Here is a 27984-nt window from a genome sequence, read left to right on the forward strand (position 1 = left end):
CTGCTCTTCATTGCTTAGGGGACCAGTAGATATCAACATCTCACTGATTTTTATTTCATGTGCTGCTGAATTAATGCTGTAAAATGTCTTGGCCAGCACTAGAAGTGGTTCTTTGGAAACTCTACTGGGTACTTCTGCACCAGATGATTTTTTGATTAAACACCTTTCTATCTGTACAGCTTAATCTCCCCATTTCTCTGTTTAGGTCCTCAATTTGCTGGGGAGAATTTCTAGTCTGATGATACGGGGATGGAGCCTGACATGGTAGCAGAGGTCTTGAGAATGGTGGTTGCTTATCAATTTAAGGACAGTTTTATTGATCAGGTCCAGCATAAGCCAGTTTGCATTTACAATTCCCAAGAGCTTTGACTCAGTAGAACACATCTTCTAGAAAGCTTGGTTACTATTTACTGTTAGGATTGGTACGTGTGCACTACAGAACAATTTCAGGTGTGAGCACATTTTGAATGCTGTGCATGGATACTGGGTATCTTGCTTATGAGTAGACTTTGTTTTTCTTATCCTACTGTCCTCCTTGAGTTCAGGCCTTTTATATTTAGCAGAATGTGTTATAGATCAAATGGGAAACATCAGAAAACTCCAGATGTAATGGCTTCATAGTACAGCTGAGTAATTCAGACTTTCTGAGGACTTGGGAACACCCTGCCATAGTCAGAGAGAAAGTTGAGGCATTGTATCAAAGTAACATTGACATTTGATGACTGCTTGTGATGTTTTAACCCCAGCTGGCAACTAAGTACCACACAGCTGTGGGGAGCAGAAGCAGAAAGTAAAACTGGTGGGTTGAGATAAGAACAGTTTGATAATTGAAACAAAGTGAAATATTATAATAATAACAACAACAACAATAATTGTAATGAAGAGGAAGGAATGGGAGGAATAACCCCAAAGAACAACTGATGCACAATGCAGTTTGCTCAAGACCCACTGACTGACTCCCAGCTAATCCCTGAGCAGCTATCAGTCCCTCCTGGCCATCTCCCTCCAGTTTATGTTCTGGCCATGATGTTCTATCATGTCCATTTGGGGTCAGCTGCCCTGGCCACACTCCCTACCAGCCTTTTGTGCACCTGCTCCCTGCCAGAGCATGAGATGCTGCAAAGTCCTTGACTGGGGATAAGCAGTGCTTAGCAACAGCCAAAACATCAGCGTGTCACCAGTGTTACGTCACACCAGACCCAAAACACAGCATGGTACCAGCTACTAGGAAGAAAATTAACTCTATCCCAGCCCAAACCAGGATACTATTAAGTATTGAGATTCAAATAAATTTGTTCTTGTGTCTGTTTGAGGAAGTGTTGCATTGCCCCTTTTGTCTTTGAGGACGTGCTTATCCAAATTCAGGGCCTCCTACCAGGAAAAGTGCAGTTCTGCAGCTCGTGATGTGAGGCTGTGCAAACAAGCACTGACAGGAATGCAGCAGGTCTGTTGGGCTCTTGCCAGGGGTTTCCTGGAGAAATTTCCTAAAAGAGAAGATAAATGTAAAAGGGCAGATGAATCCAGATTTAAAACTTTGAACTTCTTACTAACCCTTAAAAAATCCATTCCATTTGACACCATTCTGCAGTCAGTTTGAATTGCCATGGACATGGTTTATGTATCTGTTGCTGTGCAGTACAGAAATTGTTTACAGTGTCTAGATAATAATTTTTGAGAGGATTAAGGAAAGGATTTCAGAAGAAATCAGTTGCACTTATTTAAATGGAATGTCTGAATGTTTGAATGTGTGCAGCATCTAACAATGAGCCTTGATACCAAGATTTCCTTTCTTATTGTGCACACAGTGCTGGGCACTTCCTTACATCAAAGTGTTTTTTCTTGACTTGAAGTGAAGTGCTTGGCATTGTGCATTCTGGATCCTGTTTTTGGCACTGCCACCAGACTGTTTTGATTGCCTTGCTGGTATTTAATCTCTGTGTCTGGACTTGTGCAGTGCCTCTACAGTACTTACCTACTTCCAAAATAGGTTTGTTTTAGTGTGCTGGTACTTGTGAAGCCTTTTGAGGCCCTTGGATGAGAAGTGGAGTTGGAATACAAACAGGCAGTTAGTGGAACTGAAGTGGGTGAGGGTGAAACTTCTAGGAAAAATCCTGAAACTCAATGTGACATGAACACATATAAAAAATGAGAAGCTAAGAATACTGCTGGATCTCATTTGTTGCCTTCTTTATACCTCAGTGATAATGTTTGCTGAATTGATAGCACACTTCAGAAACCTTACTCCAAAAGGTATTTCTTAGAAGTTAATTGCAAGGCAATATGAGGACTTGCAGCATTTCAAACTCAGAGCTCACCCCATCACTTTTAAACTCCCCTGGCAAAGTTCCCATCTTCATTTTCAGTACTTGGTCACAGGCAATCTCTAGGGGTTTGTTTTATCTGACACAGTTCTCAAACAATTGTGTGGAGGTAGAAGTAACTGAAGTGTTTGGAAAAGACAAGTGGAAACAAACAGGTACAGTGTTTCACATTACCACAAAACCACAAGCTTTGGGAAATCCATAATGAAGATTTTCCTGACAGTGTATGAGTTCCTTCCTTCTTTTGCATGTGTTTCAAAGTAGACTCCTTTATCTGAATTTCCATAATCCCCCAAGGCCACAGCTAAGTTTGTGCAAAATACTGGACAAGAGATGACATGCACCTTAGTCAGATATTGAGATAGCAAGCTAAGAAAAGCAAGTCTAGAGGTACTGCATGATAATTGAAAAGCAGCTTCTAGTAAAATAGACAGGTATTTTCCCTTTGGGAAGAATTCATTGTTCACAGAAGATTCCCAGTTCTCTCCTGCATCTTGAGCATGGAAGTGTTGTGTCAAGGAGTAACCTTGGCAGGATTTCATCGAGCCTGTGGGAATAATGTGTAGATTTCACAGAACAAGGTAATACTGGAGGTGAATTGAGATAGGATCCTCTCTCAAGAGGAGCTTCTCAAGCCTTCCAGGAACTGCCAGAGTTGCTGGAATAGCACACACTCACGCAGGCAAGGAGAGGTTCTGTTAGGAATGTTATCTCTGATCAGACACTTATCATTTCAGGAGGCAAGCTCTGTCAAAGCTGAGATAAATTAAGGGCTCTGGCAGCTTTCATGCACCAGCTAAGCAGCCTGTCCTGTTAAGAAAAACAGCTCCCTTCAGATGATCTATGCAATGTTCATGGCCCACTGACTCTTCCAAAGTAAAGAGTCAGATCTGAAAATCTGTCCTATTTTGGATGTTGATGGTGGATTTTTAGCTGATCAGTTGATTGCTTAAGAAGCTACACTTGGCTTTGAGGTAGTTCCCCTCTCTGGGTAGGAACACTGCTTTTCTTCTGGCTAATGCAGCCATGGCAGCCTTTTTTCTCCCTTGTGAATGGTTGCTGGCTTTTGTCTCTGTGGGCCCAGGGACCAAGTGGAAGGTCAGGTACTGGCTGAGTGCACTCTGCAGCTGTCTCCTGCCAGCAAGCTGCTAAACAGTCTGGGGAAACACCGTGTATTAATTGGAGAGAGGCAGCTTTCCCCTCCAGAGGAGCTTTCCAATGCAAGACCTCCATTGGAATAGACTTTGCCCATGCATTTAGCACCTCATATATATGAGGGAGAGATGAGAGTAGGCAGCAAGCTTCAGAATTCCTTGGTCTTATTTATATTTTTATTGTAGTGTTTTTATGTTTTTTTTTTTAATTGTAGCATCAAATTAGTTGTTGTGTACTTTAGAGTATAAAATGGGGAAATTGTCCATCATCTGAACACTTCAGTGATGCCTGTATCTCACCCTTACTTTCATCCCTTGTATAATTTTTGAAGTGCAGTGCTTTTCCTTCTGATAGTTGATGGCCTCATGGTGCATGGCTATCAGTAGCATTTCTCTTGTTTCATATTTGGTAACAAGTTGGACAGTGGCTTTGAAGACAGCCAGGTTGGCTAAATGCATGGCATCCTGTAGAAATAGACATCTTTTAGAAACAAAACTAATACATGAAGTAAATGAAATAGTTTGTGTAGTGCAAATTCCTAGAAATTCCATGCTTAAACTGGTAGTCAGTGGAGTTTCTGTATCATATTCTCTGATGCAGAGCTGTTTTCTTGGCAGAGTGGAGAGATGTCACCACTTTTGCATCTCGAGTATGTTGATATATAAATTAATAAGAGAAAGTGCTGGGAATGCCCTTTCTGCTTTGAGATTTTGAGGCATGGAGTGCTTGTCAAGCTCACAGGACATCTTGGCTTGACCACATCTTTTTGCATAAAAGTTCAGGTTGATTTTCCATCTTTTAAAGTTTTTTAACACAGTTGCATTGAGTCACTCCCAGTTTGTGCTGTGACAGGATTTTTTTGATTCTCTGTGTCCCAGTTACACTGGATCTTTGTGATGAGAAGGGCAGTGATGCTTTGTGTTATGAAAAACTTACCTGAAGAACCATATATGTTAATGAAATGCACTTAAACAGGTGTCAGCTTGATTTTCAGTCCTTCTCTACCTAGCAGTGGTTGCTGCCAGTCTTTCTCCCCACATTAGACATTGCAGTATTGAAACAGCCTTCTTAAAAGAACTCTACTCCATTAAATTTAATTATATTGGCAATTGTTTGGTTGTTTGGATTTGGTTGTTTTGGTTTTTTGTTTGTTTTTTTTTCTTTGAAAAGGCTGACAAAAAGCCCCTAAGATGATTAGAATACAAAAAGAGTGAAATAATATCAGATAGATACAAGTTCTTTGATTTTCAGAATTCTTTTTCTTGTGAACTTTGCAGCTATGTCAGGGTTTGCATCAGAAGAGAGTAAGTTAAAAACAGCTTGTGGAAAGACATTCCTGTTAAAGTAGCTGAGCCTCACTGATGACTCCATGTGTATAAAAAGTTCTGAGTAGTACAAAACCTTTTTTTATTTTTTTAAATCATTATTTTAATATATTCCTTATTTGTTTTCCCTGACCTTGGTGTTCCTGTGTTACCCAGTCCTATTCTTTCTACTGTCAGCCAAAGTGGCAGAGCAAAATTCGAGGTCAGTTCCCCTGTTACTGTGAACTCAGGGCTGGGTAATGTAACATGGATTGCAAAAATAGATTTGGCTATCACCATCAAGAGAGAGAATGAAAAAGAGTGAATCCCAGTGAAAAAGGCAGTTCAGTTCCACTAAACTTTGCAAACCAAAGCACAGCAGAAGGCTTAGCAGCAGGAAATGGTGGAGACCACAGGATCCCTGGAAATGCAAGGCAGTGTTGCCACCTGACCAAGCTTATTTGTTTATACCATGAAGAAGCTCTGGAGTTCCAGCTAAAGGCATGGCAACCACTTGCCCACGTCATGTAAGGGTTAAATCATACTAAGGTAGAGAGAAAAGCACTTCTGGCAGTTGTCTTCGAGATTTTATCTCTGAGGAGGGGAATTGGAAATAGATGCCAGTAGTTATGTAAAGACCTGTGTAATTTTGTGTGAAATATGAAGGTGGTACTGAGTCCTGAAAAAAAAAAACACAAACCTGTTAGGAATAAAGTGAGAAACAACAAAGGATGAAGAAAGGAAACAAAAAACTGTCCTGGAGGTTAAAATGTGTGAGGATAAAGTAAACTTTGCCAAAGCTCATGCTGGGTTAGACTTTGCAAAGGACAGCAACGCAAAGAGCTCTATTTTGTAAGCATGTAAATAAAAGCAAGGTAAGGGAGAACAGAAGTGTGTTCATAGTGAAGATGGAGCTGACATAAAATGCAGTTTTATGTTTAGTAAATCAGTAGACACAGGAGCAAAAGAGTCAGTGTGCAGCAGGATTGGGAAGTGAAGCAAATACAGTGAAGCAAACGGTCTTTGTCTCAGAAGAGTGGAAGTGTAAAATGAAATAGTGAGCTTTGTGGTAACAATTTGTGATTAAATCAAGCTGTCCTGATGTACTTTGACTGTCTCATTCTGGAAATACTATGGACCACTGGGTAACAGAAGTATGTCCTGCAGATAAAAAACTAAAATAAAACCAAACAAATAAAAAACTTTAAAAAGTGATCTGAACAAGTACATATCAGTTAAAGAGTAGGTGTAACACCTTTTAAGGAATAACTAAAACCTGCTAGTTCTGCAGGGGAAATCCTTTGACCTCATGCAGGTAAGTGCTATAAAATGTGGCTTGGGTTCACCAGGGACTGTGCTGCACTGGCTTGACAGCTTTTATTGACAACTGATAGCTCCATGAGGGAAATTGTAACGCATTTGAACAGTCTGGGCTTGAGTAAAGCACAGGAATGCTGACACATGGAAATAATTACTGGCACTGGATAAAATGGGGGAGTAGTACATGAAGTGTGAGTAGCTAAAAAGTTGGCCTAGATTAGAGATGAGAGATTTTATTAAAGGAGGAAATAACGGGGTTGGATGTCACCTACAGACTATGCAGTGTCTCAAAAAGTGATCTGGGGTCTGATCTTTGTAATACTGTCATTAAGGTTACCAGCCAAAAAAAAAAAAAAAAAAAAAAGGAAAAAACCTGCTAATGAAATTCAGTGCTGAGGCAACATTTCAAACCCTCATCAATGCAGAGGAGGACAGGCACAGGCACATCATTCACTAAGAAATGCAAAATGTTGCCAACTGTAGGATTAAACTCAGCAATGTAAGAGTGGAAAGTACCAGGTCATGCACTAAGAAGATGTTGAGAATTTTGGCTACCAACGAAGTGCTTATCACTTGAAAGCAAAGAAAGAGGAAGATCTAAACATCATAAAAGTCACCAGTATTATGTGACATATAAATAGGCAGGTGTGTTCTCAGCATGTATCAGATGAGAGATTTGTGGCAGGGTTGAGTGTTACGCTGATGAGGCCTCATCTGGAAAGCCACGTTCACTTTTAATCACCCAGGTTCTGGAAAGAATAATCCAAACAGGTGCAGAGACCTAGGGGATGATCAGTACACCGAAGAGCTCATCTTCAGTGAGAAGAAGGTGTGGCTTGTTTAGCAAAGCAAAACAAAAGCATGGAAATATGGGTAATGGGTCAATGGTGGCATGGTATTCAAGCTCAAATATTACAATTTAAAAAATAAGTGGATGAAAGCAGGATAGAATAAAATTCATTGAGTGCTACCATGAATAAAGCTTCTCAATGCTTTTCTACAACTGTCTCGTTCACATATCCTTGCAATTTCTGGGGATTTCTGGGATTTTTGCTTGCAAATGTCTTTCTGAGATTTGTCCCTGTGATTAATTTCATTACAAATTCTGATTGAAAAGTAAATCAATTCAAGTCTATTCAGAGTTTTAAAATTTGGCATTTTTCATTCCTTCCCTCATCTTTAAGTAGTAACAATATTTTCTTGCTCCTTAACTCTGTAGATTTCCCTTGGCTGGTGCCAGTTTGAACACACAGCAGGGTTGCCCCCTAGCATTTCTTCTGTGTCTCAGTTAATACATCCAGCATCCAGCCTGTGCCCAGGCCTTCCCCACATAGACTTCATTGCATCTCCAGTTTTGCAGCTAAAATGGCCCTATTTCCTTTCTCAGCTAGGACATTTAACATTCTTTTTAGCATCTGTTAGCCAAAACCACTAAGATTCCCTTTTGCAGTCTGGCCTCCCAGTAGTGGCGAACAGGATAATGACGTAAGGTATTCTCTCGCTTTATTTACCTCCCTCTGCCTCGTGCCCCTTTTCTCCCAATTGCTCAGTTCTCTTAAAAAAAATGTGAATTTCTGACTGTTGCATTTGTTGTTTATTGCCTGGCTTGTCCCCAGGTTCCAGTGTGAACGGGCTGGAGGAGCCCAGCCTGGCCAAGCGGCTGCGGGGCACTCCGGAGCGCATCGAGCTGGAGAACTACCGGCTGTCGCTGCAGCGCGAGGAGGAGCTGGAGGAGGTCCCCGAGGAGACGCTGGCAGAGCACAACCTCAGCAGCGTGCTGGACAAAGGGACAGAAGAGGATGTGCCCAGCAGGTACAGCACACATTGCCCAGCAGCTTTCTCTACACCCATCCCAGCTGGCTTTGCCTGCCTTTCCTTTTTCTTTAACCATTTAGCGCGTTGCCCTTTCTAAAGTTTTTGAAACACATAAACATTTAATCTTGTAGTTTGTTCTAAATAGCTCACTACTATCAGAAGACACTGTAATACCATGAGATTAAGTTCTAAATTGGAAGGGACTTTTAAATTTAATTTTTCAGTTGTATCAAAGGTGAGTCTTTTGAGCAAACAGAACATGTATTCAAATGGAAGGGGGTTCCAAAGTTACCTTCTTTTCTGTATGCTTTGCATTACAATTCAAAACCATGTTTGGTTTCAAGATTAAGGCTTGGCACACATGTAATCCTGACTGAATGCTGGTGCAATGCCTTAGAGGTGGTATTGGGAAGCAATAGCTGTGACTGTTGAAAAATGTGTTGTACCTTCATGAATTTCTCTTTATATGCAAAATTCTGTGCAAGCACACCAGGATCCACATCCATGCAGCTAGAGCTGGTGGAAACAATTTTTGCAAGAATCACTGAGAGGAAATCCTTGAGGAAGAATGTTCATTAATATTACAGTCAGTCACACACTTTTGCAGAGTCTTGGTCTCTTAACACAACTTGTCCCTTAATACTACTTGTCTTTGTAGAAATAGCAGCCCTTATCTTTTCATCTCTGAGTCTGTCCAGTAGTCTTGAAATAAACTCAGAAAATGTTATTTGTTTCCTGAAACTGAAATCCTACAATCATATTCTATGTATGAATTACCTGCAGATATAGGTCTGTATGAGAAATTGAATAATCTAGGCCTAGTTTTGGGAGATGCAAACTATATTTTCCTAACTCGTCCTTCCTTTAGTTACCTGCTCAGGTTTAGGAATTATATCAGCTATGACAATATAAGCATTGATGATCTCAGGAGTTTTTACTCCTTTTTGTTTCTACCTCTAAAACAAAAGTGTGGAGCTATTGACTGTTGTTACCCTTTGTCTTGATTTCAATAAATCAGGACGCAATAGGTCTGCTCAATAAATGGCAGAAAACTTACAAAGGCTGAGAATTAGTTTAAAAAAAAGTGAAGTTTTGGCATTTTGGCATGCAGCTGATGGTCATCTGCAGGAAGTGTTTTGTGAGATTCTGGAGGTTGAGTACACTATTAGGTTAGCAAATTTGAATTTTGTCTTGTAGGGTGTTACATTCACTTCCTTTTGTCTTACATTCATCCCTATAACTTGTTATCAGTATGAGTATTTCTGTCTGTAATAGACTGCACTGCATAATTTTCTATGTGAGAAGCAGTGTGGGCAATTCACATTCTGTCATAAGGAGAAAAGAGGAAATACATCAAATTCCCTGTCAGTTTGACCTGGAAGAATTTATATTCCAAATCCAAATATGGCAAGCAGTTTACTCAGAAAATGGACAAGGCTGTGTGGGCCAAATATCAGAGAGAGCAGAGGAAGAATTTTTTAAGGGGTGTAGCTATTGGGTATCCTCTGTCCAGCTGTGTCCACTTCATGGATAGACTGCAAAGACAGGAAAAAAAAAAAAAAAAAAGGGAGAAATCTGACTACTTTTCCAGCATGAAAAGAAACAGTTTTGGCTCTTGCAACAAGCCAACCAAGGCCCTGATTTAATCATCTTCACTGTCTTGGTGCAGTGCTGCAGGGTTGGGAGCAGGCGGAGGAGATGGGGAACTCTGTGTTCCCTCCATGTCTTACAAAGGTTGGGTTGGGCTTCAGGGTTCATTTAGGTGGCAGATAGAATTCAGGCAGAGACCTCACATTTTGGTGCACAGCTTCCCATCACGCACACACTGCAGAGAAAGTTTATGGGAAACAGCATTCAAAGTATATTTTTATAAAAGAGCTAATCTTACTTAAGTTTCAATAAGCAAAAATAGCAATTAAGCAACTAAACCCAGACTACATAGTAGTCTGAGGTGTGGAAAACCTTTTATATGCTTTATTCATTGCCTTTAAGTTGCAGGAACTGTCAGTGTGCCACCTGCAGTTTTGTTGTCATGTCCTGTGGCCTTTCAAAGGAGTGTCGTAGGACGGCTTATGCTGTATAGGTTTGTATGGCAAGGCAAGAGAAGAGATTCATTGCCACAGTTTAGGTTTCAGTTCCTCTCCTCAGCACTAAATCTGTACATACACCTTTTTCTAATGAGATACTCAACTGCTTATGCAAATTCTGTAGAGCAACCTACCTTGGTCTTTGATTTCTGCTTTACAGAAAAATAAAATTTCAGCTGTTGAATTAATTCCTACGACACAGGGTTTCCATGCTGAAAGGAATGCTCACTATACCAGGCCATCTCTCACTGCTGTCTTTCAGCTTCTCATTTCTCAGTATTCAAAGGTCAAACAAAAGCCAAGTGCTAAATAAAAGCCAAAGAAGGTAAAGTGAGCTGTGTGGTGAAGAATTTGTGTCGTCACTCCTCCATGCGATAAGCCGGCGGGTGGAAGAGCAGCAGCTCATCTCGTTCAGCACCCATGGCAACAATTTGAGCAGCACTAAACCTTATTGACAGCACACCAAGCCCCCAGCATGCAGCACCTGTCAGGTTTATTTCCATACCAAACAGTGGGAAAGTAAATCAGGGAGAAGGGGAACATCACTTCTTATCTCTGTGACAATATCTGCATAAAGCCTTTGGAGTATGCTCTGGTCTTCATGCACCAAGCCCATGGCTTGCCAACAGTTGTATTCAGTATTTCACATGTGAAAATCAGGCAGCATGTTAAAAATAACTGTTGAGTTTATGCTGTGAAAAAGTGGCTTGTAATTTGAGCAAAATAATGTTATTTCTATGCAGACCAGTGAGAAGAATTTAAGAGCCACACATATGGACTATGTGTGTGACAATCAGAGCATGAACAAAGGGTTTTTCTTATTAGGTTTGCTATCAAAAATAGGCTCTCAGACTAGTAGATGAATAAAATTATGTAAATAAGATAGTGCAACTGTACAAGTTGTATTTTATAGACCTACATGAAGTGTAAACTTCATTGCTTTCAACTTGTTGGTTTTCCCTTCCATTGTCTGTATGGGATAGGTTCTTCCAAAGGCTGTTAGCCAGTGGTAATGGACATAAGGGGACAGCAGAAACACTATTCTCAGATTATTCACCCAAACTTTAATTATTCTCAAACAGTTTTCTCCTTCAGTCAGATGAATTGTGCCTTTTAAGATTTATAGGGGAAGCACCCAGCAGTTGCTCTAATAAATGTGGTTCAGTTATAACAATGGTCTATTAAAGTAAAACAAAGTTGGAGCACCTTTTGACCCTGCAGAGAGGATCTGTGAGTGTGTTGTAGTCCTCATTCATTTTCCAGTGACACATGCAACCATCTTTCTCCTCAGTCCCTCCAGGCAGTCCAGCATGTAAAAATGAGCTAGATTAAATGTCACTGAATGAGTGGTTACATTTCCTGCCCCTGCTGCATATGCTGAGGAACTGTTAGAATTAAACAGAGGTGACTTGTAAAAGGCACTAATGATTTATTGCTTTGCATGGTTTAGACTTTGCTGTGGGAATAATAATCTCATTACTGTAATTATCTTTGCACTGCTTCCTACAGTTTCTTGCCACCATGTACACTGTGGACTTAATTGGATACATATTTCTGTCTGTGATGCAGAAAAGTGAGGAATTTTGGGGTTTTTTTCCTCCATCTCTCCTTAGTTCACATGCTATATCCTTTGCCTGATGTGTTTTGTATTTTTTCTACTCCCAAAGACTTCTCTGGTTCACAGGAGCAAGTGCCAGAATCATCTTAGGTATCTTAGCAGTAGCTGCTGTATCAAAAGCCACGGCCTTCTGCATTCTGATATTGTGAAGGACTTCTACACCAATTTATCAAGAGCAATGTGATATGAAGAAAATAGTTTCTTTCTGTTGTATTCAATTGTCTTGAACTGTAACAATAAATGCTGCACAAATATTTGGACTTGGCTTCACAGGCACTTCTCTCCTGCCTCTCCTTCTTTAAAAGAAGCAGGGCAAGGACCATTCTGCAGCCTGCAGGTGATGCTATCTCTAAAAAGCCTATGAAATGTTGAAAGCTGAAAATCAGTGTTATGTTTTAGGTTCATGTGTGTTAAAATGACTTGTTAATGATCTAAGACTGACCAAGAAACAATGACTTCATAATCTTTAATGTTATTATTTATTATTAGCAATATAATATTATTTTTCTAAAACCTTACAGTAGTTCAGAATCTGAGATGGAGGAGGAAGATGAAGAGGAAGATGATGAGCAGCAACCCCCTTCAGACTTGGGTGGTGTGCCATGGAAAGAGGCCGTGCGTATCCACGCCCTCCTGAAGGGAAAGAGTGAAGAGGAGATTGAGGCTGAGCAAAATCATGAGATTGAGTACAAATATGATGATGACGAGGAGGAATACGAAGAGGAAGAAGATGAGGAGTCAAGTGAAGGTTAGCTTGGTTTGTCCTTTCTTTCTGCCAGCCAGCCGGGAAAAATGAGTTGAGTATTTGCCATGCAGAATAAGAAAGATTTGCCTTGGAAAACTTTACTTCTTCTTTCACTTCTTAGTTGCTCTGATTTTTGAGTGAGTTATTGTCAAGGAAAGCTCGAGGTGGTTCATTCTGGATACTGAGGGACTTTGCCCACAGGACAAAGTAGAGAGTACTAGTACTCACAAAATATGCTTCCCATAAACCATGCCAACATGTCAATTCACAGCCTGTGCTGCTGTATTGGCTTATGGTTTGGTTTTTATAATTATTTGGAATTAGATCTGAATGTACCCTTTGTTCTCTGACAGCAGGAACTGGAAGCATGTGGTTGCAGTGTTTTCAGTTTTAGAGTGCCTCACTAAGGGGTAGTGCCCTGCCACTGTCAGCAGGGCATTTCACAAGAAGGTGCTTGTAGTTCTCCCAGGTTAAAAGATGGCCTTGAGAAATAAGGGAGTTCAGGTAGTTCCCAGTTTAGCTTTGAAAGATTTCTGTGGAAAACCTTAGGGAAAGACTCCTTCCCCTCTGTTTGTCTCAGTCATCAAAATGCAAAGTTTGTGCTCAGAATAGACACGTTTCCAGTGTTCCACCACCATGCCAAATTTCTCACTGCTCTTGTCTTTGTCTTTATACTCACATTTCCTTTTTGAGGAGACTCGTAGGCTCCAAAGAGCTTTTTCCTAAAGGTCTTTGGCTGCCTACTGCCAGCAGAGGCCCAGTGTTTGAGTCTTAGTGGCAGTGTCGTTGATGAGCTCAGCAGGCTCCTTGGCTGCTTTCTCAACCTAGGAGCTGAGTGTCCATGAGCAAAGTGTGTGGAAACCAAGACTTCTTTATGAGTATGGTAACATGCATGTTGTGTGTTCAGTCTGCTGAGCATTCCTGGGCGGATGTTGTTTCATTCAAGCAGTTTTCCTGCCAGGCACTTGGAATACAGCAGGAGTACGGGGAGCTGCAGCATTTCCAGGCAGTTTCTCTCTCTCTGATCCTGTCCTCTCTCTTTCTCTCTTTCCCTCTCTCCATGGCTTGTGTGTGTACACGCGTGGCTGGTGTTAAATGTGGATGTGTGCTTCCCTCTGCTGTAGAGGGGGAGTATAACCCTTGGGAGAGAGAGCTGCAGCAAGGCCTCTGGCTTCAACGTCTCTCAGATGAAGAGGACTCGGGTACACGTAAAGGTACCCATACACTGTCTCCACTTCCAGGGGAAGCTATTAAAGAGCAGGTCCCACATGAAGAGTTTCTGTGGTTTATTTCATTGTGTTACCAGCTCTCTCAAAACTGATTCAGTGGCCGTTGTTCATCTCCTGCTTCAAGTGCCATAATCAGATCTGTCGTTGCCACTGGTTTTAGGAAGGTGATAAAGCTGCCAAGTATCTCAGGATTTCTAGAAAACCTGGACAATTTGCTGCTGTAGTTTGCATGAACAGTGACTTCCAGGTAATAAAAAGTATTAAGATTTGTTCTATACATGCAGACTACTTGCACCTGTGCAGTATCTCAGACACATGGGACACATCAGAAGTACTGCTTTTAGACTGCTTGTGTCAGCAAAGTTGCTTTTTTTGTTGTCCTCTGTGTGTGTATCTGTTTGTGGGGAGAGTCTGGAAGGAAACTAATCAAGCTACAGCAATCCCTCAAGATTCTTCAAACAGTTACATAATGGTCATAAAATTAATCGGACATTCAAATCTAACTGGTTGTGTCATTTTCCATGATGCATTCTCTTGCAGTTTATTTTTGATAGTTGTTATTTTTGTAACACATGGTCCCAATAGCTTGTTAACCCCTTATTCCTTCAATGTGGTTCATTAGAGCCAGAGGAAAATCCAAGTGCCTTCCTGCATGTAAGGGGGCATATGCAGTTGTTAAACTGCATATTTTACAGCTTATGGTTGTAATAACAGTAGCTTAGCTTCCAGCTTTCCTTTTTTTTTTTTTCCAAGAGAGAAAAAAAAAAATGGAAGAAGCATTATAACTTTTTTGCCATCTAACTTTTCTGTGATAAGAATGAGAAGTATTAGTAAGGTGGCTGAAGGGCATACCTGAAGAAGTTCCCTCTGTTGCAGTTGCCAGGTGCTTCAGACCTGACTCTTAAAGAGTTGGTTTGCAGGTGGCTCCTTACTCCAATAAAGTGAAAACATTAAGCCAATAAAGTGAAAACATTGAACCTGCCCACAGCTTATAAAGTGCTGCTGCTACAGTGGAAATGGAGGCAAGCTACCATTCCAAATCTAAGTGCAATTAATGTTCAGCTTCCTGCAAAGCTTAGCAGACAGCCTTGAGGAAAGGCTGTGCCAGGTGTTGTTTAAAATTCTCAAGCACTCAGACATTAAAGAAGTGTTAGGTTTGCCTCTAGGCCAAGCAGGAGCCCTTCATGTCTGGCTGTGCTGCTCATTATTTATTGGAAAAGGTGAGAGGGACAGGACAGGCTCAGGCCTCTGTGAAAAAACTAAAGGTGTGTAGGTTACAGTGGTCTAAATCCCAGAGCAATCCACTTTAAAACATGCAGATCATGTGGGACCTGCTCTTTCCAAGCCTTGCTGGGTGACTCTGTACTTCTCAGCCACTGCTGGCAAACCTAAACCTTTTAACACAGAACTTTGTGTGGCGGTGCAGACGCTAACTCTACTCATCCTGGGGGCTGCATGCGAGTGCTTTGGGACGGAGTGAGAACAGCCCAGGTTCCTGTCCCTGCAGGATGGCCAGCACCTCTGGTAGCCCATGTGGTTGTGTAATTGATACAAAAACACTCTGGTGAGGCAACAGAGACATAAAGCTGGGGAATCCTTGGCTGCATTGTGAATCCTGCTCTGCATTTGAGTTTGTGCCTCCGAGCCCGTTTCCCTTTAATGACCATCTGCTGATTCTGTCCTTCCTGCGGTTCCTTCTGCCTGTTTCTTCTGCAGTTTTAATGCCAAATCTCACACATAGTCATTCCTGAAACAGAAATCCCAAATGCTTTGTCCTGTCTGCGAAAACCATGGCTGGGAGAGAGGAACTTGTTAAAATGAGACAGCAGGAAATAATGAATGCAAGCTCTAAATGCTGCTAATGTGTCTTGTTTCCTTCAAACATTAGAGCACCATATGAAAATCTAACTGCTTTTGAGGCTCTAGACTGCTGCAACAGTGCTTTGCCCTACTCACTAGTAATCCAGTTGTTGTGAAAATTGACTTCCTACTTTCTAAAGTAAGTGGGCATTTTCCTTTCAGGCTGCTGTTTGCTTTTGGAGAGCACTCCTGCAGACAGTGTACAGGTGAACACCTGTCCCCTGCAGAACCAGTTATATTGTTATGGATGAATGAAGCCTGAGTTACAGAACCAGAGCAGACAGCAGTAGAGACAGGGTCTATAAATTTAATACCTCAGAGTAAGTGCTCCCAGGGCAGGTGTTCTGCAGAAGTTAAACAAGCTCATCAATTGCTTAAGGTGCCCATTGTTCTCTTTGACATTCCATAAGTAGCTGAGCTTTGTGTAGGCAGGTAATTGAGGAGTAATGTAATTTCTCTTAAATAGAGTAATTTGTGTGACATGAATTCCCTTCTGGGGAGCTGTTAAGTCACAATCAAAATGCTGTTATCCTTCAGAAAAAAAAATTATTTCTTTGAACAAGTCAGTACAAAAGAGTCAAGAATAAACAAAGTGGTTTTAGATGCTAAAATTAGCATGTGCCCATGTGTGCGTATGCACATACACACGTGAAACTCTGAGATCCATCATGTTATTTAATTCACAATGTGTGTACCCAGACTAGAAAGAAGTGCCTAGCCCAATAGTAGGAGATGAAAAAACTGTTGTCTTGGTGCATCAATCAGGTGGAGATTATTCCTCACCTTTAACAGCAAGACATCTTTGGCAATAATCATAACAAATAGGCTGAAGGAGCTGGGAATTTCTGCTAAATTGGTATTTCCATACCACATGGTGTCGGACACCCAGAGAACTTTTCATTTCAGCAAAGCTTCTTGCAGTAGACATGATGTCTGATGATGTTTTAATGGCATCCCTCTGCCCTTGGAATGGTGTTACTCAGCTTGGATGGGAGGCGTGAGGAGCGCTGTACTGGTGTAAGCGTGCGCACACGGTGCTGAGCTTTTTCTGTCTGTCTTGCAAACTGACCTTAGCCAATAATATTTTCTTTTCTTATTTCCTTTCCTATGATGTACTACCTTTCCTTTCCACTGTTCTCCCATCTTTTCCTCCCTGCCCTTCGTACACCCTGCCTACAACCTGTTATGCCATGCCCTCCTCCTGCTAGCTGGAAACCTTAGGCTGCAGCAGATTGTAAATCCGGTTGATCCTCTGGAGATCCTGGCAGATGTGCACTGGACACACATCCGTGAGAAAGAGGAGGAGGAAAAAATGGTCTCAGCCTCAAAGTCCTCCACCTCCAGAGGTAATCTCCCCCAAGCCCCACACCATCAGTTCTTGGATCCCAGTTGCAGCTGTTTAACTCTGTTGCTTCTGCGCCCTTCAAGACCTGTGACTTCAGCAGGGGCAGCAGTGATTGAAAGGAACTGCTTTCAAATTGCACTGAAATTACACTTGGTTAAACATTTTGCTTTTCAGGTCAGTGTCTGTTTAAAACTGCTGCTTTCTCAGCTCCGTGCCTGTGTGACTTCTGACCTGTTTGTCTGCCTGCTTTGACTCCATGGTGTTTTTCCTCACCACACACGATTTGGTAGTGCTGGCAATCAGCCCCCTGTAACTGACTAGGGATGCCAATAGTAGTAGTCTTGTGCTTTTTGTGGCAGTGAAAACTACACTTTTTAGGGAAAGCTGAGGGGCTGTGTTGTGTAGCTGCTAGAGCAAAGATTGAACAGGGTCAGCTTCTGTATCGAGCGTGTTTCTCTGCTGCTTCTTTTCCAAGTACGTAACTGCATCTGGTATTAGCAGGGAATGATGGGAGTCAAAGGGCTTGCAAATCTGATCATTGGTGGGTTTGACTCCCTGTGTTTAAGATTTGACAGTGTATCTACCTCTAATGTGCAAGTTGTCAGTTAGTCAAAGGAAAACTTTGGAGAGGGAAAATGCTGATAGTCTAGATCTCATGTGAGCACCTTCCAGCAGTCCCTGCTGACCTTGTTCGAGGCTATGTTACAGTGTGTCTTAAGGTAAGTATGTCATAAGTGCTTTATCTGTGGGCTTAAATCAAAGCTCAGCATGCAGCTGATGAGCAGTGGTCTTCTCTCAGTCTGCAGCCACGGTGACACAATTGTAGAGGGAGTATTTCTGTTGTGAGAAGGGGTGTCTTTCACAGGAAAAATGAAATTAGGTTAAAAATCTGCAGCTCTACCTCATGATACTTGATTCTTTTCTATTCCAGGTAATTGTCTTTTCATTACAGTTTTAGATGTTTGGTATAGGGGCTTTTTTAATCCTGGTCTAGCTGGACACACAATTCCAGATCAGTTTGGCTATACTTATATTTGCAGTTTGTAGAATGCACTGGGATTTTCTGGTGTGAAATCAGCTCCCTACAAATAAGAGATGGGTATTTTGTTCCCACTGCAGCCACAGAAATAGGCTGTGTCCAGCTCTCTGTAACTTTCAGTATTGCTAGAGTGGATGACTAATGTTTAAAAAGCACTAAGTAAAAAATGTTAACAATGTTTCTTAAGTTTACAACAATTAAGGTTACTTGTACTTCTGCTTGGGGGCCTGTGTCACTCCCGTTTCCAGATTTTTATTTTAATTTGTATTTTATAATCCTTACTTTTCTGTGGGGTACTATTACAGTTGCCAGCCACAGGTGATCTTTCCAAAATTGATTCTGTGCTCTTTCCAAATTCCTTTGGGAAGGGAGTCAGTATTTCCTTTCTGTCCCCTGAAACTGGGCCAACCTAGGACTATCTTGATGTAATTAGCTGCTTCTACTGCTCTGTCATATGGCAGAGGTGTGTGCAGGTGTTATCAGCAGTTTGGGCATTTCAAAGGCCGTTGCCAACGTGTGCTTGTGGATGTGCTGTACGTTTTCAAGCTGAGTTCAGGAGACAGATTGTTCCTGGCTGAGGATCTGTATTCCGTGATCCGAGGTGTTTGGAGAGCCCATTGGCAGCAGCAGTGAGAAGGTGTGATGTGACAGCCTGGGACAGTGTCACAGCTCCCAGAAGTCCCTCTCATTCTGCTTTGGGAGCTCTTCTTCATCTGCTGGGCAGCGCAGGTTCTGGGACACGTGGGACCCCTCTCTCATTGCTCAGCTCTTCCTTCTCTGTTTCCCTCCTCTGCAGAGTTCCAAGGGGAGCGTGGTAGCAGCAGCCTGCTGGTCAGATGCGGTGTTCTCACTGTGCCAACATATTTCCTCTGACATTTCAGATCCCAAAGGAAGATTAGGCCCCTGACATTTGTGTGTTATCTCAATTTGATTCTCAAGCCTGGAATTGGGTGATTGAAATTTCATAGGTTTTATTCCTGTATTTGCCACTGAAAAATTTCCCTCTGTCACTCTTCTGTTTTAGACGCTGACTGCTGGTCTAATTTTGACTTCTTCTTACAATTTATTTTTTTAAATTCAGCATCCGACCTTCCCTCCGTACGCCATGAGGCGGTACAGGCGTGGCTGGAGACGGTCCCTGGAGGTAGTTTGGTGATGTTCTATGTATTCCAATGCGCAATAACCCTGCCCCTCTCTTCTCCGTGCCTTCAGCAGCTGAGCTGGTCCTTTAACCCTGGAACTTACGGCCCTGTCGCTACTGCATGAGTGGACGTGGAGGGGGGACGGGGGGCGTGCATGTGCGCCTTGCTCAGACAGCCCCTTCTCGCATGAGCTCCACACCCATCGTAACCCTCTGCAGGCAGGCAAGGACAGCTTAGCCTGGGTGCAGAAAGCACGAGGGGCCCAGCTGAGCGCTCCGAGTTGCTTTGTAAACTGAAGATGGGCCCAGGTTTTCTTCCCCCGACCCTTAGGCTAAAGGAACACAGGGGCTTTCTTGCAGTTGAAAGGTTAAGGGACAGAGAGTTGTTCTGGTTTGAAAGCAAAACCAGCGAGAGACTCCAAGTCAGAAATACAATTTATTAGGAAAAGAAAAAAAAAAAAAGAAGACAAAAATACATGCAATGATACAAAAGGAAGACCACTGACAAAGTCAGAATACAACCTGACACCCCTTTGGCCAGCGTGCTGGTAGCAGTTCAAATTGGAGTGGAAGATGTGGTTGCTGTGTCTTCTCGGAGACCTGTGGAAAGGCTGCTTTTCTGTCTAGAAACCCCTGGATTTATCCAGGTGGGAATGCCTAGCTTCTCTCCCTGGGCGGAGCATCTCACAATGGGCTGATGTTATTTTGAGTCACAAGGTGTGTTCTTAATCACCTGGTAAACAGAGCTGGCTCCTGGAGCGTGTTATCTCTGAGTCATGAGGCGAGACATTGATGGGCTTATTAACAGGAGATAAGGAAAACTGTCCAGATGCAACTGCTACTCGGATGGTAATAGGAAACGTCTTGGTGCTCAGTCTTAGACAAGAGTGCTTAAAGCAATTGCACTTCTCTGTAGCAACTGCAAAATGTAGTTATGCGGTGAAGAAAACAGGAAAGAAGAATAAGTTGAAGCTAAGATCTTTAAGAATAGTGGTGGTTGCTGTATCTCTTTTGACCTTGTGTTCACATTATTCAGGAAAGCCTCAGGAATGCTGAAGGATGATAGAGCTCAGCTGATTTTTTTTTTTGTGTGGTCCTCTAAGCTCTGTTACAAACCGATGAGCCTGAAGATTCTGGGATGACCGTGAGGGAGTACATTGTGTAAAGCTGTGAAGGTGTCTAAATTAGTGGAGCGGTCTGTGCTAGGTAGTTGATCTACAGCTGAGTTGCTTTGGCACATCAGAATAGCAGCTTGCCTTTAAAGCCTTGCTTCTGCTGCTGCTTTGGCAAGTCAGCAGTGTTTACAAGGTGTCTGCACACGATGCAGGCTGCTCCCAGCTGCCAGCTAATATGAACCAAGTGCTGATCCCGGTTTCTGGCTGCCATAGTGTGTAACTTCTGAGTCATTGTGTGACAGCTTTTGGCCTCTTGCTCCTCATCCTAACTGCATATATGTATATGCACAGTATATGTATCACATAACCAGCCACCTGCAAGCTTCCCGTGTCCCTCAGAGTGGGACCCACCCTTGCACCAAGTTGTTACTTACCGATGCATCTGTAATCTTCCGTTGAGTTTTTTGTACCAACCTATTTAAAACCTGATTTTCTCCTCTCTCTCCAATGCAATCCGTGTGTGTCACATCCATTCATGGTTTCTGAATCTGAAGACCCACACATACATAGTGGATTCAGATATTCTTAACATTAGTCATGTTTTTTGCAAATTTTGATTAAGATTACTCACATTTGCTGTTACCATAAAGCCATTCCATGACATTATCATTTCCAAAATAACATAAGCTATTGCATACCTAAGCAATGATCAGACTGGGACATGGTTTGATTTTGTTCAGTAGATTTATAAATGCTCCTGTGGGCACTCCAGCCTTTGCCACATGATATTCCTGTGCTTGACATCGGTAAGGGTCTGGATTTGATAATCCTCTGATGTAAAGGAATAGGCCAGTATATTATCCTACATGAGTGGAACTGCCTTTTCACAGTAGCTGACAGAAAATAAACTAATCCATGTTCACTACAGAGCATGGAAAAAAGGAAATTCTCAGGTAGAAGGAAGAAGACAAACCACCTGCTGAAGGCTGTCCTTTGAAATAAGCAAAAACCCATATTAAAGGAGAGGCTGCAAGACTTCAGTTTTAGGGAGAGTTAATTTGTTTTCAAGATTGTCTTAATTAGCAATGCAATGATGTAAATAGTTCCAAGAGCCACATCGTCACTAGTATATAAAAAGAATCAGGAACTGGAAGTGCTCACTTTTTTTTAGTATTTAAATTATGTTTAATGGAAATGTTTAACAAAAAAAAAAAAAAAAAGGCAGCAAATCATCCATTGCACAGGTTTTTTTTTAAAGTATCATTTAATAATGAGATTTATACTCCACACTTTGGTCTTGTCTCTCCTTCTGTAATTAAATGGTGTCAAAAGCAGTAGTATCAGATGTCATAGTTTTCAGGGTTACAAATTCAAGAATCTCTTCTTTGTTTTGACCTAGCAAATCAAATTGTGGTCTGTAAATACAAAAAAAAAAAAAAGTTTTGAATATGTAATTTGAATTACTTAAAAGTGATTCAATTAATGATCTGTAACAGAAAAAAGGTTTTATATATGTAATTTTAATTACTTTAAAGTATCTCAATTTGTGCACTAGTCACTTGTACAGTATATGCATTTTCTTAGACCTTATTACCAAAGACTGCACAGAGTTAAACAGTTTCCAAGTGTAAGAATGGTCAATCCCATACCCAGACTCTGTCTTTGACTCACACCCTCAAAGCCAGTTTCAATTTCAAGACAAACAGTCCTGGTTAATTGTGAGGTTCCAGTTTTGACCTAATACACATATGCTATCAAGTGGTGGTAACTGTTCTGTTATGGTAAAGAAAAAACCAGAATCTTCCTGGAAGAACAGTAACCTTTATTCCGATTTGCTGCCCTCCCAGTCTCCTTCTTGTTTAATTTTTCACGATGCCTATTGCTCAGAAAAGCCCTGGCAGCTTTCACTGCAGGTACCTTGGAGACTCCCCAGGGGCAGGCATTCCTTAATTCACTGGAGTCTGGAAGTGTCACTTCACCATAGATGTCTCTCCAGGTGACACAATTCAGGATTTCTTGTTTTGACAGTAACTGATACACATCTCCAGTATAAACTGTTTGTACAGTTCAATAGAGAACTTTTTCACTGTGTAGTGTTTGTTTTCTTTTCTTTTTTTTTTTCCCTCAATATTTGAATATATTCTAGCTCCGTGTGAGGAGGATGATGTGGAGGATGAGCTGGGCACAGAGCCTGCAGACACAGAAGGGCAGGCAGGTGAAGAGGGAGACACGGGTGCAGAGCTGGACGATGGTAGGGTACCACTGTGCAGCCTTTAAAACCTGTTGTGTGAACAGAATGTATTGGCAGTGAACACTTTGCATGAGGGTACTTAAACCTGGTCTTATTTTTAGAGGTGTGGGAGTATATTTCAAATATCTGAGAGGGACCCAGGAGTGAGGGACAAAAAGAAAGAGAAGAACTTCAGTGTCCTGGATTATGTAATGAATTTCTCATGTCCTCTCACCACATATCTTGTGTCTGTATTCAATACTAATCCCGATGAATAACAGAATTAAATTTGTGAAAGGTCCATAATACTGTCAGAATGCTTCCCGTGCTATTGTAAAATTAACTGCATATGGCAGAAAACATGGAAATTTTTTCAGAGAACTGATAAAGCAGGACTTCAGTTACTGATTTAACTCTTTGTACTAACAGTCCAATCATTTACTGCTTACATTTACTGCTTAAATAACTAATGATCACACCAAAAAAAAGCAGTGAACATGTAAATGTTCAGGTTATGAAAGTGGTTAGCACCATGTGACTAGAAAGTGTTGTGTCCTGATGGACTTGTATCCAAGTTCTCTTGGTTTTTTCCATCCCTGATCAGACGACATCGCATCTGATGCAGAAGCAGAGTTTCGCTTACGTCAGAGTGCTGGAGAAGGGGCAGAGCTAAAAGTCTCTGAGGATGAAGAAGCAGAAGGTGCTTCCCACAGTGTGACAGAAGGTAATCAGCTTCTCTTTAGTGTTTGAATGATGTTAATTGCATTTAAGATAGTCTATGCAGTTATGGGATTTAGGAGAAGAGAGTCTCTTGGGTTTGAACCATCTCACGGCTCTCAGTGGCAAGATCTGTGCTTGCATGAACATTTTGAGAAGAATATTCTGAATCCATTAATTACATCTTTGTAAAATATGAGAACCCTTCTAACTGCTTTTTTGTTGTAGAAGTTGTTATTAAAAAGCTTGTACCATTTTGGACATGTAAAAATTTTTGTTGTGTTCCGGATGTCCAGTCTAAAATTTGCAAAAAGCCGAGAAATTTGTCACTACTTCCTGTGTGTAACATTAAAAAAATTATAGAATCTTAATGGTTTATGTATTTTTGGAACGTTTTTCCTTTCCCTAGATCCATGCAAGCCATCCATCCCTATCCAGCCCTCTAGTGACGTTGTTCTTCCTCTGTCTCCAGCTGCTAGTCCCAAAGCAAAACAAGCAGAGGTAAGAAAGGGAGTCGTTGACATTTTCTACTTAGCACCTGTAGTTCAATAAAACAGTTTGTTGGATAAACTAATGAGGACTGACAGCAGGGGGCTCTCCTTCTTTCCTGTCTCTAATATTTATGTTGATCTTGAAACCTGACTTCGTTTAGCCTTAAAATACAATGTATACTATCTTTTTTTCCTATCTTCAGAGTGTAGAGGCTCTATCACAGCCACACAAGTTCCTATCACAAAGCCCCAGGCAGAATTATACAGAGTATTTTAATTTCAGTGAGCAGCAAGCAACAGGTATATGTGATAAATGTAGGGAGCCATAAGTAAGGGGTTTGCTGTTTAGCCTGGTCTGGCTGTCTTTGATGTGCCAAAAGCAGATTCTGTGCAGTTGCAATTGAAAATTACAGTAGAAACCAAAGCAGTGCCTCTTTGTTCCAGAGCTCAACACAGTTCAGCTTAAGGAAGTGAGGCATGTCAGTGTTGTACATTCATGTTGTCAGCCCGTGGAGACAACTTGAAAGTGTACTGCAGTGTGTAAGAGCTGAAGTGCATGACCCTTAAAATGTTCAATTCAAATTTTCCCTTCCAAATGTTTTGGGAGTTTTTTTGTTTGTTTTTTTAAGGAATTGCTAAAATATTGTTTTGGAGAGTTTTGGCATAGACCAGTTTACTTTTACAGTGGGCTGTCTGGTTTGCTGACAGCAATTGCTGACAGCATTCACTTTCTATTAAAATAAAGTTTGTTTTTTTGATGGCCATCTAATGATTCTATCAGACACAATTATTGTTTAGCAGGCATACTTTAGGACATTAAATTATTATTTTGATACTTGGATGGTTTCCTTATTTCTAGCTCTGTTAAAAGGGAAAAAAAAAAAGGAACTGTATTCTCATGTGCTCAGATTAATATTGCCCTTTTTCATTTTTCTCTAGGATGTAGAAGATCCCCTGGCTGAAGTGTGCCGTGCAATAAAATCCCCAGAGCCACGCTTTTTTCCTGAGCCTTTCATTCTTGAGGAACGACCAAAGGATGAAATTCCCAAAGAGAGGAAAGTTAAGAGCCCTTTGGTGCCACCATCTCCAGTGTTGTCCCAGCCGGTTGCATCACCAGAAGCCATTGCAGCCCCATCACTAGCAGAGTCTCAGCCAGGAGCACCAGCATCTCCAGCATCTGCTCAAATGCCTATCTGTTCCCAGCCTTTGCCTTCTGCTGAAACGTCCATTCCATCCCCAGTGGAGCCTCCAGTATGTTTCCAACCTGTCCCAGCCTTAACATCTACTCCTTTAGCCAAATTGGCTCTTAGGGGCCAGGACGGTGAGGTGGAAAAACTGGGGAGCCCCACTACTGCAGAAGAAGCCCTGAAACGGAGCAGCCTTGTGGAAGAGTTCTGGATGAAGAGTGCTGAAATCCGACGGAGCTTAGGGCTCACCCCCGTGGACAGAAACAAACGCTCAGAGAGCAACTTCACTGTGTCTGCTCTGGAGACAACTCCTCAGAAGACTTTCAATAGCAGGAATATTTCAGGGGATGAAAGGATCCATCCTGTGAAACCCCAGCCTGCTCCCAGAAGACAGGGACTGTCCAAGTTAGAAAATGAGCAGATTTCTCTGCTCACTCCAAAGTCTCCATCAGAAAAAGAGCTAAAGATTTCCAGTGAAGTACGGGGAGATGTATCCAGCAGCTCTGGGCTTGGCCTTCAGGAGAGCTCATCTAACATGAGAACTATGGCTAGCCAGAGCTTCAACACTTCCGACTCCACCATGCTAACTCCTCCATCGAGCCCGCCCCCACCACCTCCTCAGAACGAGGAGCCGGCCACGCTGCGTAGGAAGAGGTACCAGGCACTCTGGCAGAACGAGGTGGAAGCCAGGTCACCTCCAACGCCAGCATCAACACCTCCTGCTCCCCGACACCAGGAGCCGGCCCCTCCTGCCAAGGAGCCCACCCCGGCCAGGAGAGACGACGTGCGGAAGTCGTTCGCGGAGAGCGTGGATGAAATTCCGTTCGCTGATGATGTGGAAGACACGTATGATGACAGGACAGAGGACTCAAGCCTTCACGAGAAGTTCTTTACGCCTCCTACCAGTAGGCCAAGGCCAGAGAAACCACATCTTTTGCCCTTGGTCAAAGAGAATGGTGGTCCACCCTCAATGGAAGGAGGGGTTCACCATAAGAAGAGGGTGTTCCCTGACATTTCTGTGGAGGCCAAGGAGATTGCTGAAGAAAGAATGAGAGCCAGAGAGAAGTCTGTCAAGAGCCCAGCACTACGAGATGCCATGGCTAAACATTTGTGTAAGATGAAAGATGCGGAGGTGACTGCTGCTGCTGCTGCTGCTGCTGCTGGGGCCACAAGGGCACGAAAGGCATCTTCTATGCCCTTGAAGACCAAAGAGTTGTTTTATGAGTCTCCAAAGCATTTGGCTTTGAAATTAGCAGAGGGATCCACACGAAAACATAATTCTGCTACTGAGAAGTACTCCACACCTCCTGCTGACATGGCTGGACCTGAAGGGTCTGTCAGCTCTTCGGAAGGCTCCAGTGGGAAGAGCAAGAAAAGAAGTTCCCTCTTCTCTCCTCGTAAGAACAAAAAGGAGAAGAAATCCAAAAATGACAGCAGACTTTCTGACAAATCTAGTGGTGGGACAGAGGAAGCAACAAAGCCTAGGTCGTTATGGAAGTCTGTTTTCTCTGGCTATAAGAAAGACAAGAAGAAAAAGGCTGATGAGAAATCTTGCCCAAGTACTCCCTCAAGTAATGCCACTGTGGATTCTGGCAAGCATAAACCTTCTCCACTGATTACAGCTGCAGGTATAACAGATAGGTGCCTCTGCACTGTGCACTTTTCCTACTTTTCCAAGGTGTCCTTGAAAGTAGTTTTGGTTTGCTTTGTCGTTCAGCTCCTGTGCTGAATGCTGCTGCTCCCCAGTGTCAGATGGGCAGAGCGGGGTGAGTGCTAGGGACTGGATTTGTGTTTCTGCATACTGACAGAACCCACTGAAAAAAAATAGAACCCTAACTAAAAGCTCAATGTGTACAAGGTACATCTTTTTTATGTCTTAGATTTGAGAAATAGGCATAATTTGTTGGAATTTGTGACATTTCATCCCTACTTTAAATCTGATCTTCGTCTTTTCTTTGGCCGATCTTTTCTTTCTTTCCACCTGGCTCCATGGAAGCTGAAGACTGCAGAGGTGCTGTTATTCCTCTTCTCAGTAATCTGGTGGCTGTCTGCTGATCTCTGAAGGAGGGAGTTGGTAGCCTCCTGTAAATCTTCACATGCCTACCAGTTGCAGGCAGAGATGTTTAAATGGCAACTTGGGATACAGTAAAGAAGTTACCCATAAATGGGGTTAAAAGCAAACATGTTACCTTGCTCTGGCATTGTATAAATAGGCAAAATAGAGCCAGCTGCTGTCAAACCGAGTGCTGTATCTCTCCTGAGAGCATTGATACAGCACAGAAAAAGAACTATGATCATTATTTCTAACAGCATTTGAAGAAAGTGATACTCTCTTAGAACAGCTCAAACTCATGCTGGTCATTTTGTGGAGCAGAGCTTCTTTGATCCCTCCCAGGCAAAACAACTGACACTGACATAAAAGGACTGAGTATTTTTGGTGCTCCATCAGACAACCCACAGCTGAGCTCAGAAGAGTTTGCAGAAAGGATTGTTACCACTTGTCTAACTTCCATTTTTATTCCCAACCTCAGATTTACAGCTCCGTCAGCACCTGAGTTTCTCAGAGGACTCTGACCTCTCCAGTGACGATATTCTGGAACGCTCCTCCCAGAAATCCAAACGAGAGGTACGTAGGTGGGAAATGCATTTTAGATGGATCTAGCACCAGTCAGATCACAGACTCAGAGAATCACGTCAGAAACTTAGGTGATTAATGTTGTTTTTACTCTTTCTCCCATGGAGCAGGTTTTCCTGTAAGTCGGCTGACTGTCCTATCTAAAATAGGATAGTTTCACTTGTTTCCGTGATTATAAGCTACTCTGCACTGTTATTATAGGAAGGATCCATTGTCTCACTGTCCCATTACTTCACTGGTGTCCTGGTTTAGGGCAAATCTGAGAGTCCCCCCAGAAAGCAAACCCCCATGGCCCTTCCCCCCACCTGGTTTGGGAAGAATTTCCCAAACTGCCTAGCTAAACTAACTAACAAGCAAAAGCAGGAGCAAGAGCAAAAGCAGCACGATGTACTGCGCTGTCTGTGTCCAGCAGACCGTGGGGGAGTGAGCAGGCTGATAACAAAACAAAGCTTCGTTTTTCAGAGCCAGTCTTGAAGGCACAGAAGGTAATACCCAGCATAAACAGGACAGATGACTGGGGGTACAAGCATCATAACATCACCCTAGGACACCTGGGCACTAAAAGGAGATGGACTGGCCTGTAGTCTCCTGGGTATTCCTTTTCCCCCTATTTAAAATTGGGATTTCGTT

General features: G+C 42.2%; 1 protein-coding gene across 4 annotated transcripts in view; it reads left to right on the plus strand.

Moving 5' to 3' along the window:
* Nucleotides 1-27984, plus strand: part of MICAL3 (microtubule associated monooxygenase, calponin and LIM domain containing 3) — a 107610-nt gene that overhangs the window by 51765 nt on the left and 27861 nt on the right. For 2 of the 4 annotated variants that reach the window (XM_053977020.1, XM_053977024.1), the window contains 8 exons: nt 7717-7912; nt 12142-12368; nt 16663-16800; nt 22241-22345; nt 22929-23048; nt 23451-23542; nt 24472-26347; nt 27251-27345. In XM_053977020.1, the coding sequence (XP_053832995.1) occupies nt 7717-7912; nt 12142-12368; nt 16663-16800; nt 22241-22345; nt 22929-23048; nt 23451-23542; nt 24472-26347; nt 27251-27345 (2849 nt within the window). Of the gene's footprint in view, nt 1-7716; nt 7913-12141; nt 12369-16662; nt 16801-18919; nt 18983-22240; nt 22346-22928; nt 23049-23450; nt 23543-24471; nt 26348-27250; nt 27346-27984 lie in introns of those variants that run through there. The other 2 variants (XM_053977023.1, XM_053977022.1) reach the window with 2 other exon arrangements.

Source organism: Vidua macroura, chromosome 5 (assembly GCF_024509145.1).
Source record: "Vidua macroura isolate BioBank_ID:100142 chromosome 5, ASM2450914v1, whole genome shotgun sequence".
Lineage (NCBI taxonomy): Eukaryota > Metazoa > Chordata > Aves > Passeriformes > Viduidae > Vidua > Vidua macroura.